Below are 12,935 nucleotides of genomic sequence, written 5' to 3'. Positions count from 1 at the left end.
TATCCATAGCCAAACAAGGGAACCAGCAGGGAAGGTGGGCGTGGCCTGATGACTGTCGCGTCTTGTCTTCTGACGCCCCTGATCCTCGCTGGTCAACCAATGAGCCAGCTGGCGGCAATCTTCAGCGTATCGGGCGACTTCTGACATAGTTGTGCACTCGGAAGCGTCAGTTCGATGGGGCAGGATATTATCCCGAGGACACGAAGGCTCACGCCATACAACAGAAAAAAAAGGCGAAAAACCGATGGTCGCTTGTGTCGCGGTGTTTTAAGCGAAAGTACCGAACGGGAGTACGGTGTCCCAATAGGTGTGGTGGGACGAGACGTACATCCTCAACATGTCGCCCAGTGTTCGGTTGAACCGCTCCGCGAGACCGTTCGTTTGGGGGTGATACGCGGTCGACTTCCGGTGAATGATCTGGCACTCGTGAAGGAGGGATTGTATCGCTTCTGACAAGAAGACACGACCCCTATCGCTGAGTAGTTCTCGAGGAGCACCGTGGCGAAGGACGAAGTTGCAAAGAATGAACATCGCAACGCCGTGCGCGGTCGCGGTGGGAAGATCCGCGGTCTCGGCGTAGCGCGTCAGGTGATCGACGCCAACACTAATCCAGCGGTTTCCACATCCGCTGTATGGTAGCGGACCATAGAGGTCGATGCCTACGTGGTCAAAATGTTGAGCAGGGCACGGTAGCGGCTGTAGTTGGCCAGTAGGGGAGTTTTGTTTTGTTGTCAGGCGGTGCATGATCGAATGTACTGCTGCACAAACCGATACATTCCACGCGTGTAATATCGTTGACGCAGCCTTGCGAAGGTTTTCAGGACGCCGGCGTGGGCGCTTTGAGGGTCAGCAAGGAAGTACGCGCACATATCGGAGAGCATGTGGCGAGGGATAGCCAGAAGCTATTTCCGACCGTCAGACATATAGTTGTGGCGGTAGAGGGCGTTGTCTCGCACGGTAAAGTAGCCTGCTTGCCGGCGTAGCGTCCGCGTAGAAGGAACGACCGATAGAACGTCAATGTAGTCGAGCAGCAGCGCGAGTGATGGGTCCTTGCGTTGCTCGGAGGGCATGTCAATAGCGGTCAGTAGTGACGGGTCTGAGGTCGGAGAAGGAACGGAAAAAGAAGCCATATCAGGTGTCATCATCGAGCGGGAGAGCGCGTCAGCGTCGGAACGCTTTCGACCAGAGTGGTGTGCGACACGAATGTCCTAATCCTGCAGGCGAAGCGCCCAACGGCCGAGGCGGCCCGACGGTATTTTCAAGGAGGAGAGCCAACAAAGGGCGTGATGGTCAGTGATGATGCTGAAAGGATGGCCGTAGAGATAAGGACGAAACTTGTCGCCCAAAGGTCGCCCAAATGATGGCTAAACATTCCTCCTCTGTAATGGTGTAATTCATCTCAGATTTTTTAAGGGTACGGTTGGCATAAGCCATGTCGTATTCTTTATGCGTGGCTTTCCGTTGTGCCAAGACCGCACCAAGGTCGGCACCACTGTCGTCGGTTTGAACCTCTGTCGCCGCAGTTGGGTCGTAATGGCGAAGAATCGGCGGTTAAGTCAGCAACTCGCGTAATTTGTCAAAGGCTTCATCGCATGCTGATGACCACGCGGCAATGCCTTTGCTTGCAGTAACAAGCTTCATCAAGGGTGCGATAATAAAAGCGAAGTTCCGCACGAAGCATCAAAAATACGAGCACAGGCCTACGAAATTTCGCAGGGCCTTGATAGATGTGGGCTTTGGAAACTCGGCGACTGCGCGAAGCTTGTCGGGTTCAGGAACGATGCCGTCTTTCGATACAACGTGACCCCAGACAGTTAATTTTCGGGCAGCCAAATGGCACTTCTTGAAGTTGATCTATAAGCCCGCTGAAGTGAGACAGGTCAGGATCTCATGCAGACGGGCGAGATGTGTCGGAAAATCCTGTGAGAAAACAACTATGTCATCCATGTAACATAAACCAGTCTTCCACTTGTGTCCGCGAAGGATCGTATCAATCATGCGATCGAAGGTAGCAAAAGCATTGCAGAGCCCGGTAGGTATAGCGTTAAACTCGTACAGGCCATCGGAAGTGATGAAAGCTGTCTTTGGGCGGTCAGCCTCAGTCATGGGAACCTGCCAATAGCCATAGTGGGCTATTGACAGGGGCAGGAGCAAGGGCAGGGAAGTGACAGGGGTAGCCATGGGTACAGTCGGTGCGTAGGTCGCCTCAGTCACGGCGTTGGTGGGCAACGTACGATTGCGGTGCCCCAGGGTGACTTGAAGGATTCCAGCAATCTCCACACAATGTAATGATGCTTAATTAAAGGTGAGAAGCAGCAAATAAACAGCAGCCTTGCAGCAGCGAACAGTCCGAGTTCTCTTGCAGATCACCGCACGGGTCGTCGTCGTCATCTCCGAGCTGTTATCGGAAAGATGAGGCGCGTCTGCTTCATTACACGTGCTTATAGCAGTATCATAAATTTTATTTAGAAGTACCACAAAAATCCCCCGATAATTTGCAACTTATTTTCTTTTTATAGCGATAGTTTAGCTTTGTATTTAGGCCCATACGTGTTAGTTGCTGATTTTGACATCTAACACGCCACAGTGGCTCAGCATCTGAACATGATGAGGCTGCAGGTTCGATGCCCCGCTGCGGCGAGCACACTCGGGTGGCAAAGAAATGCGAAACTGATCACGTACTTTGATTTAGGTGCACGTTAAAGAACCAAGGTTGGTTCAGTGTGTTGCGGAGTTTCTCACTACGGAATTCGTTATGGCCGGCAGCGCAGGTCCGGGATGTACAGCCCCATAAATCGATCAACTTCACGTCCCTGTACTTTCACGTATCTCGTACACTCAAATGACACCCGTGATAATAAATCGCGCCACCATGACGCGTGATGCACGCTTTATGCCAGTGACGGGAAAACCCATGGAAATTGTTTCTTCTCGGCGATCTCATAGACGCCTACAGCAGCGTAGGGTCGACACAGAATTTAAAAAAAATTACGTCGACTTTTTCTGAAGGGCCGTTCATATTGAACAGTGCCCTCGCGCGTAAGCTGACTGCATTTTAGCAACGTTCGCAGTAACTAGAAGCCACGTGATATCGCATGACGTATAAAAATAGCAGTTCGGCGCCTGTAGATGTCCCCCTTGGATGAACAACCTCCTAGAGCATTGTTTCACCTACAGGGCGATATTTCAACCGTACGATTGATTGATTGATTCATTGATTGATTGATTCTTTTTCTTTTGTAAGTGCCGTCCGCGACTGAGTATGGCCGCTACGATCGTCTTTCTTTCCATCACGGTGATCACTACCATCGGCGGGAGGCGTCCACACACCGGAAAATGAGATAATGCTTTCACTCTCACGTAAAAGAAATTTTCGAATTGAGGCCCTCTTCCTTTAACAAATTTTAATCTTCACTGACTGTGCTTGTCTAGGCATTATCAGAAAATTTTCGTCTAATCGCTAAACTAGACGAGTACATTCAATTAGAAAGACCGCATTTAGGCGAAGCATATTGCGTCAAACAAAATACCTGTTTAATCACTGAAGCCGAGTGGCGTGGTACTAGGAAAATAAGGACAAAACGCACCCTTCTCGTCTTTGCCGTCTCTCTTACGGAACATGAGCTCCCCGGTCGTGTTGTCCGTCTCCAGGAACGAGTAGACAATGTGGGTGCACTTTTCGAGCGGCAGGGATTTCACGTCGAACGGCTTCATTCCCGACCGGTGGAACTGCTCGCCGCGGACGAAGCAGACCAGGGGCGCTCTCTCGTCGCGTCGGGACTCGGCGCGCTCATCGGCCTCGTCCGACCTCACGCCGTCGTTCCTGGCCTCGCCCATGTCCAACGGGACACCGGCGCCTGCCGCTATCACGGAGAACAAGCGCAGCACTTGCAGACGAAATGCTGCTGCCAGGAGTTTAACAATGCATAGTACTTGCCGCTGCTTTGTGCAATCCGGGAAAACTAATTTGAGGATTCTTTATCGCAGTGCAATGCTTTCCAGTCCTAAATGCGCAAGGCAGTTGGCGCTGAGATTTAGGGAACATTCTGTTCACTTAGCAAGAAACCGCTAGCAGTACATAAATATGCAAAAGCTAGATGAGCTCAGTAAATTAAGGTTATAAAATCTGTGTATAGAAAGGTGTCAGAAACAGATAAGTTAGGCGCAAGATGGTAATACAGGGGTCGTATAACGTAAAACTATTCCAATATGTTTTTATTCCAATCTCCTGACGTCATATTTGCGTAACCACCGACGCAAGCATCGGGCGGTCGCTCGCAGGGTTGTCTGAACAAACCAATCAAATGCTCCCCTCGTTTATAGGAGGTCACTTCTGTTTGCTTGAAAAACGAATAGCATTACCTGCACTGAGCGGCTTGTCTTATCTAATTGGCTCACAGGAGGCAAGGAGCTTGCGCAAGTGGAGAGGGATTCGATGGGGCCGAGCCACTGCACTGAATATCGATAACCGGAAAAAGAGGGTGGTGCCGGCGTCTGCGACTGGTTCGCTTTCTCTTACTTAGCTTGCGGTGGCTCGTCGACAATCGCGGAGGCATGCAACGGAAGCTTAAGAATGACGCTAAAACGGATCGTCAGCAAAGAAGAGTTGGCAGAACGAGGTCGTAAACGTGCCGAAAGTTTTCGGAAACGTTACACGGCCACGTAAAAAGCTTTATTACGCGCAAATAAACCCATGCTTTCCGGCAAGGGCGAGTAGCCAGTGACGGAACGATCGGAGGCAGCTATCTTTTATTCTTTTCGGAATGGGGCAGCCTGCGGCTATTGATAAGAAAATTCAGTTTTGTTCGGCATATTAATGTATCTTTAACGCGTACGCGTCACTGTGACGCGATAAGTTTTTGCGATTTTCTGACGTCGCGTGACAGGCAGGTGAAGTAGGTGCAGCCCGAAAACGTTTCACCGATAGCCTATAGGCTAATGGCATACAGGCGTCGAATCAGAAATAACTATTTTTGTTTTGTTCGGTCAAATTATGCCCAATCAGTGTATACACGTCATATCAGACGGGGAGCTATCGCGGTTTTCATGACGTCGTGTGACAGACAGGTGAAGTGGTCCTAAATAGTTTTTGACCAATCGTGGTGGGCTGATTGCAGAATTGGAATAGAAAAGTTTGGAATAGTTTTACGTTATAGCGCCCCAGGTTACAATTCCTTTATTGCAAGGTGATACATGCCGCCGTATCATGACGTAGCCTAATTGTCTGTCTGTCTGTCTGTCTGTCTGTCTGTCTGTCTGTCTGTCTGTCTGTCTGTCTGTCTGTCTGTCTGTCTGTCTGTCTGTCTGTCTGTCTGTCTGTCTGTCTGTCTGTCTGTCTGTCTGTCTGTCTGTCTGTCTGTCTGTCTGTCTGTCTGTCTGTCTGTCTGTCTGTCTGTCTGTCTGTCTGTCTGTCTGTCTGTCTGTCTGTCTGTCTGTCTGTCTGTCTGTCTGTCTGTCTGTCTGTCTGTCTGTCTGTCTGTCTGTCTGTCTGTCTGTCTGTCTGTCTGTCTGTCTGTCTGTCTGTCTGTCTGTCTGTCTGTCTGTCTGTCTGTCTGTCTGTCTGTCTGTCTGTCTGTCTGTCTGTCTGTCTGTCTGTCTGTCTGTCTGTCTGTCTGTCTGTCTGTCTGTCTGTCTGTCTGTCTGTCTGTCTGTCTGTCTGTCTGTCTGTCTGTCTGTCTGTCTGTCTGTCTGTCTGTCTGTCTGTCTGTCTGTCTGTCTGTCTGTCTGTCTGTCTGTCTGTCTGTCTGTCTGTCTGTCTGTCTGTCTGTCTGTCTGTCTGTCTGTCTGTCTGTCTGTCTGTCTGTCTGTCTGTCTGTCTGTCTGTCTGTCTGTCTGTCTGTCTGTCTGTCTGTCTGTCTGTCTGTCTGTCTGTCTGTCTGTCTGTCTGTCTGTCTGTCTGTCTGTCTGTCTGTCTGTCTGTCTGTCTGTCTGTCTGTCTGTCTGTCTGTCTGTCTGTCTGTCTGTCTGTCTGTCTGTCTGTCTGTCTGTCTGTCTGTCTGTCTGTCTGTCTGTCTGTCTGTCTGTCTGTCTGTCTGTCTGTCTGTCTGTCTGTCTGTCTGTCTGTCTGTCTGTCTGTCTGTCTGTCTGTCTGTCTGTCTGTCTGTCTGTCTGTCTGTCTGTCTGTCTGTCTGTCTGTCTGTCTGTCTGTCTGTCTGTCTGTCTGTCTGTCTGTCTGTCTGTCTGTCTGTCTGTCTGTCTGTCTGTCTGTCTGTCTGTCTGTCTGTCTGTCTGTCTGTCTGTCTGTCTGTCTGTCTGTCTGTCTGTCTGTCTGTCTGTCTGTCTGTCTGTCTGTCTGTCTGTCTGTCTGTCTGTCTGTCTGTCTGTCTGTCTGTCTGTCTGTCTGTCTGTCTGTCTGTCTGTCTGTCTGTCTGTCTGTCTGTCTGTCTGTCTGTCTGTCTGTCTGTCTGTCTGTCTGTCTGTCTGTCTGTCTGTGTTTGTGCAAGGTTGCATAAAAATATCGAAAAGAACCAGCCCTTGAAGTTGTCAAAGTCACTGCAGCGTGGCAGAGATACAAGGCTTAAGAGCAGAACAAGCAGCTTTAAGCACCCGCTAAGCCTCACCACCGAATCTCCCGTGCACTCTATCGCAGTAACCTTTGCAGAGGTGCACGGTTAGACGTTCATTTAGCGCTAATAACCTTCCGGTACGGCTATTTTTGCTGAGGTCTTGAAATGACACCACTCGTATGAAAATTCGCAGGATCAAGTAACTTCTAACTGACACAGCTAGGCATCATGTTGTACTTACAACATGAAGCCCGATGGCGTGTTTGCCACTAGGTGGCTCCTTTAATAGAGAGTTTTAGATTATGGGGACGCAGGCGTTGGGGCCTCAAGCGCTAGCGGGCCCGAACGCTTGCGTCCCCCTAATCTAAAAGTCTCTTAACATTTATCTCGACCTATGCCACCCACAAACCTGGCGAAAATTTCACGAACCCTTAAAACTTACTCTTAAGAACTTAGTTCAGATGTTATAGCCCTACATGTAAATATCGGTCCTAGCATAAAGGTTGACGAGGTATAAATCCAAAATAAGAGAGAGTGTTTTAGGAAAATGGAGTCTTGAGGTGAATAACAGTTGTAGAACAAGAAATGTCGCTGGATCCAACCTTTCGACAAGGGGGCTTGTTTTCGACAGGTTAATCACTTGATGTGGTAGAGTATTACATCTATTACTTCTTATATACAGAATTCCATATACTACTCTAGTGCTGTATACCTTACTCGAAGCTTACATCGAGGCGGGAGTGTCCTGATTTCGCTAATGCGTAACTTGCATCGATAGCATCGATAGCATTCACTCTCTACATGGAAAAGCGACCGCTTTTCTGTGTTTCAGCTGGGATTAAAAGTCCCGTTATTCAACTCCAAATAAGCGTTTAATATACGCGAACATGAAGACTCAGTAAGCCTGATGTATTGTGTAACGGGATCGTCTCTTTCTGCGTTAACTTTAGCCTCACTTATGTCCTGGTGATTCTGTTTGATCCATCCGAGGCCAGTATCCACCCTCAGCCAAGGCACCGGGCACTGCAGATGATACTACTGAGTTCGTAACTTAGAAAAGTAACCATTAGCGTGCTCGAAAAACCTTTCTTCTAGAAAGGTATCGCCGATTAACGGCAAGAGTGCAGTGCACGATAAGGCAGGCTTGTGTCACTTTATAAAAGAGTTCCAAATGTCGTTTCATTTCTTTTGGCCCACTGATGGCTGGTACAAATGCATAATTTACATTGGTATTTTTTTAGTTGTTCATGCCTGAATCACATACTTGCCAATTTTTGTACCAATTTATAATAAGTGTGATAATGTGCGCCTTCTGTATTCTGTGTGTATGGTTTTTATGCTTATCTTATTTGTGTCTCTCTCACCAATCACATCCCTTTTCCCCTTCCCCGGTACAGGGTAGCCAACCGAAAATAAGCTCTGGTTAACTTCCCTGTCTTTCTTTTTTTTTCTCTCTCTCTATCTCTTGTCTAATTTCCCTTTCAAGTACAAAATGCGTGAGATACAGCGTCGCATCCCATAAAACGGTTCTCTCATCCTATTCGTGCTCCGAATAAACTACACAAAATAAACTGAACTGAGCTGAATCGCACATCGCTGAAGACTTCTTCTCTTAAACTACTTGGTCTTATTACTATTGTTGGTTAGAGCACATATTCCCCATGACTTACCACCGCCCGATGTCTCCCATTTTGGACGGCGCCTCGTCGGGTCACGCCACTTTATTTCGCTGCCGCCGCCCTTGCAACCGCCACCTTTGACCCCTTTACCGCACTCAACGCCCTTTCCACCACCCTCCACTTCGCCAGCATGGAGAGCGATGACCACGACCATAACAACCAGCAGGCCGACCAATGATGGCGCCCCCATTATGCCCTGGAGTTGGAGAGCTTTATGAACGTGTTTGTAGTCTAAATACGATTAACATTTCGTAAAACAAATGTAGCATCGCAGTTTGGCCTGTGGCGTTACCGCAGTATACAATATACTGTTGCCATCCTGGCCAAGTGACACCTGCACATGCGCGGCATGTATTCCAGAGCTCGTGCTGCCGAGCACGTGAAGGGTCGTCGTCAAGGCGGCGCACTTGTGGACACATGCACGAACACCGAAAGAGACAGACACTATAGCGCCCATTCTTTATCAGCGCACACGTTTGTCCTTCTTCAGCATTCGTGCATGTTTCCACAAGTGTTGGGTCTTTACAAGAACAATGACCAACCAACGCCAACTCAGCATAGCCTTTCATAACTCAGGTAAACAGTAAAGCTATTTCAGAACGTGTAAAAAGTGTATTTCTGCGTAACAGAACGGTATCGGAACCGTCCGAGCGACCTAGATATCACATTTCAATCGTATATAGCAGCGCTGGTGAAGCACCGGACGTGGCGTGTGCAAGTCGGGGGTTCGTATTCCCAAAAAGCAGCTCGCGCACCAAATTTGGCTGGAACACCCGCCAGCAAATCACGCACGGTCGAACGTATTTAAAATGTCTCTCAAGTGGTTCTTTCAAAGGAAAGCCTTCTAGGGGCTGAATTCACAACATTCGCTGTCACGTGTAGCTGCTATACTCGCTGTGATCGTGGGCTGACGCTTTTACAAACTATCCTCATGACATTCGAGTCTGTCTGTGAAAAAAGGGCTGAAGTTGCAAAGAAAAACGCTATAATTCAAGGATTTCCTTTTCATATATGCATAAAATTTCACAGCGAAGTTGTCGCCGTTTGCTGGCTACCTCTTTCCATTGGTTTATAAAATTGAACTATATATATATATATATATATATATATATATATATATATATATATATATATATATATATATATATCATAAGAAGCCAACAAACAAAGACACCAAGGACGACACAGGGGAAATTACTTGTACTTAATAATTGAAATAATGAAATTATAAATTAATGGAACTGAATGTGGATCAAAAAACTTGCCGCAGGTGGGGAACAAGCGATCCCACGTCTTCGCATTACGCGTGCGATTCTCTCCCATTTTAGCTACCGAGGCGCCGTTCTCCCATCCACTTTCTGGTGTATTTATGTGTTACTGCTAGAACTAACCATGGGAGTGTTAGCCAGCGCCACCACTCACAAACCTTGGCGGCAGATGTGGAACATCCTTTCTACGGCAAGCGTCACGGGTACGTGATCTTTTTAGGGTGAAGTCAGCTGGCAAATAAACCCACACGAGCTACCTGAAGGCATCACTGTTGCCGGATTCGAGACCCCCCTTATATAATGAACGAGAAGAAAGGATGTTGTTTTTTCTTCCACTTTCACATCCATTAACTTATAATCTCTTTATTTCAATTAGTAAGTACAAGCAAGTTCCCCTGTGTTGTCCTTGGTGTCCTTGTTTGTTGGCTTCTTATCATGTGATAAATAAATACCGCGCCCCTCGGTTCAACCTCTTTCTTCTCGTTCATTATATATATATATATATATATATATATATATATATATATATTCATGCACTAGGCTATTCCTAAATGAAACACAACCATATGTGCGGGACTAACAGTATAAGTCTATATAGAAAAGTTCTAGTTCTAACAAAATCAGCAAATGTCGGGGCAGATGCAAACGTGAGACACGCAAGATGCAGTAGCCTCAACACTCGTCGCAAATGCAAGTGTCTTCAAAGAAGATTCTCGCCAGAGCCAGTACATGCGGCGGCTTGTTTAGAAAGAAGCGCGAGAGAGGAGCCCAGGCTGTCGCATGACGCGTTTCTCAGCGTTCGCACGAACCAGCGCGCCATGCATCTCAGAGGCCATGCGCGGGCTTCGCGATGGCGCCGCTAGATGGCGCCGAATATTCTTTGGAAAGCGCTGAAGAGAAGTCACGTCGCAGTGCACACCTCACACATAACTGGTTTCCACGGTAGCAATGCGTTGTATGCTTATATTGATTCGACGCTCAATGCATTACTGTCGACAGCGATCATTAAATGTCTTTACTGAATTTTTGCTCAAGTATTGCAATGCATTTGAAGTTAACGCGTAATATTTCATAAAGATTTGGCCGCAGAACTTACTTGGGTGCATTCAGTAGAAGCGAAGCTTTTAAACAAACTAAGCATGATGGTTTCTCAACCTAATCATTTGTCGTGAAACTCCAATAACGTTTCTCAGATAAGCTTTCATTCGCTATATACTGTATGTATGTATATCAATGAGCGATACCTTCAAAACCATCTCGTTGAACCAGCGGTGTACGCAATGAACTCTTTATGCGTCCTTCGGCTGCCTTCCACGAACGCAAGTGGTCGTGACATAGGCGCAGGAGAGGCGTGCATAACAGGAATTGAAAATGGTCGCTGAAGTTCGAGAGCCATTCTTCAGTGCTGCGTGGTATAAGAGATCTTCGGCAGAGAACGCCGTAGGTAAATGCAGAAAAAAATACTCCTATAGGCATAGGATCTTGCAGATGAAAGTAATAGCTTGGTGCTGATATCTGGAGGTCCTCGGTATATTCACCTTTCGTTTAATAATACCGTAATTAGAAGTTCGAAAGCTCTGGCAGAGTATTAGTGTTCTGTTTCTGTTTCTGTTTCTTTAGCGGTCTGTTGTAGGGGGCCACCATAGTTCAACGACTTAGCCTGTGCTCGCAAGCTATGCTTCTCGGTCCTAAATTTACACATTTCGATAAATGTGAATAAAGAAATCTGCATCATTATGGTCTTTATTCTTACGTTCTCTCACTCAGTGTTTACCATTTTCGTTCATATCTCTTAATGTAAATTGAGCCGCTATCGAGCGCGAGCGGTACTACCAAATGCTATAGTACTTTTCGTAGGAAATCAACTTATAAGCGGCAGCTCCGGACTCAGTGAACACACAGTCTTTCCGCCTTACACTAATTTCCAGGCGTTTCACAGCGAAACTGTTAGCTTCTACTTGGTCGCGATTTTTCGTGGGCTCGTTCTTTGCTCACCCAAAAACTGTACCGCCACCTAGCGGCCGCACGAAAAGGCCTTTTTCTTTGAGTTTCCGCGCAACAGAAATTTAAACTCTGAGAAATTCAATTAGTTCATTAAGACATTTGCGTTTGACGGAGGATCTAGAAGGATGAGGATGTATGCTGCGCTTCTGCACCTGTGTGTGCGCGCGTGACCTACGTCGCTTGTGGTGCTTGTCTAACGTCGGCAACACCTTCGCTGCACATACACTTTCACAGGGTGGAATGGAGGCGGATTTCGCTTTAATGCGTTAGCATTAGGAGTGTCAAAGTGCAAAATATATATACAGTGAAAATGACAGTGCTCTGCTCCGCCCTACCGTCGGTTGCACTTTGTTCCTCGAAGAGGCATGCAGGACGTGTGTCCAGTGAGCACTTGAACAGCACTTTGCAATGTGGCGAACGCGGTTTAAATTGTGGATCCGGGACCTCAAAGGAGTGCGACATAATGCTAAAGCATATCTCTCATTTAACGCTAGATCCCCATTGAAGTTTTTCTTTTATTGTTTTTTTTTTTTGTGCTACAGGCAAGAATAAACCTAACTTTCCCACTGTCACGTTGCGCTCAATGGCATACAACGTTGTTCACAAATGCCAGCTTTACTAAAACAGTCGGCTGCACGTGCTCGCTCAGTCGTCGTAAAATATATTTTAATTGCCGGTTTACATCATATTTCGGTCACCATTCTGGCACCCGTACAGACCTCACGATCGCCACGAACAAGACGTGGGTTTGTCGTCAATTTCAACACGCAAGATACAACGCACTAACGTTATTAATCATCAGTCGGGATAGCGCGTCAGGTACAGAACATCGCGACAAGCAACCCGAAGCGTGAATATTTTAATCGAAGGAGACGGCATTAGAAAAAAGTTTCGGCGAGCCTGTTGGGCTTACGGGCACTTACCGCCCGTCACTGTCCTCAACAAGTGACCTGGTCGGAGGTGAACATGCGGCCACAGTCGAGACCGGCTACACAATGACACAATCAGAAGAGAAGAAAAGGTCGCTAAAAGAACGCGTTACGTTTTCAACTTACTTTTCAAGTTGGAAATGCTCAATTTATCCCTGTTCTTTAGCACGAACTTCGCGACGACTAAAAGAAAAAAAAATAATAAGAAGAATGTGCGCCCGCCGTCATTGCCTCCTAGACGATTGCAAGCACCCTATATCGGGGAGCTCGCTGCGACCATATATCTCACCGGTTCGACGTCTTCCAGCCGTGGAACTATATTTCCTTCGCAGGTGCTGAATAATGCGAAATCGAAACTCTATTGAACGCCCCCGTAAGCGGGAGCTGCATGCCTCGCGTTCGGCTTCCACAGGACGTAAACGTCGCGAACACTTACATTATGTGCCAGACGCAGCCTTTTGTTGTTGTTTTCTTCGCTTTCGCGTCACCTACGTTCGGGAATATAGCCCTGCCTACTCGTAACGTGACTTGCCGGGAGTGGGTGACGAT

The 12,935-nt window shown here is 47.4% G+C and overlaps 1 protein-coding gene across 4 annotated transcripts in view; it reads right to left on the bottom strand.

The window, feature by feature from the left end:
• The window catches only part of LOC126541554 (endochitinase-like), a 41,416-nt gene extending 28,481 nt beyond the window's left edge, over window positions 1-12,935 (bottom strand). Inside the window, exons 1-3 of one of the 4 annotated variants that reach the window (XM_055076741.2) lie at window positions 12,823-12,935; window positions 8,177-8,381; window positions 3,588-3,863 (exon numbers count right to left, since the gene is read on the bottom strand). In XM_055076741.2, coding sequence (XP_054932716.1) covers window positions 3,588-3,863; window positions 8,177-8,375 — 475 coding nt within the window. In that variant the 5' untranslated portion in view covers window positions 8,376-8,381; window positions 12,823-12,935. The other 3 variants (XM_055076744.1, XM_055076742.1, XM_055076743.2) reach the window with 3 other exon arrangements.

Source organism: Dermacentor andersoni, chromosome 2, assembly GCF_023375885.2.
Source record: "Dermacentor andersoni chromosome 2, qqDerAnde1_hic_scaffold, whole genome shotgun sequence".
NCBI classification, from domain to species: Eukaryota; Metazoa; Arthropoda; class Arachnida; order Ixodida; family Ixodidae; genus Dermacentor; species Dermacentor andersoni.
The sequence above is the reverse complement of the archived record's forward strand: the minus strand, read 5'-3'. Positions and strand labels throughout refer to the sequence as shown.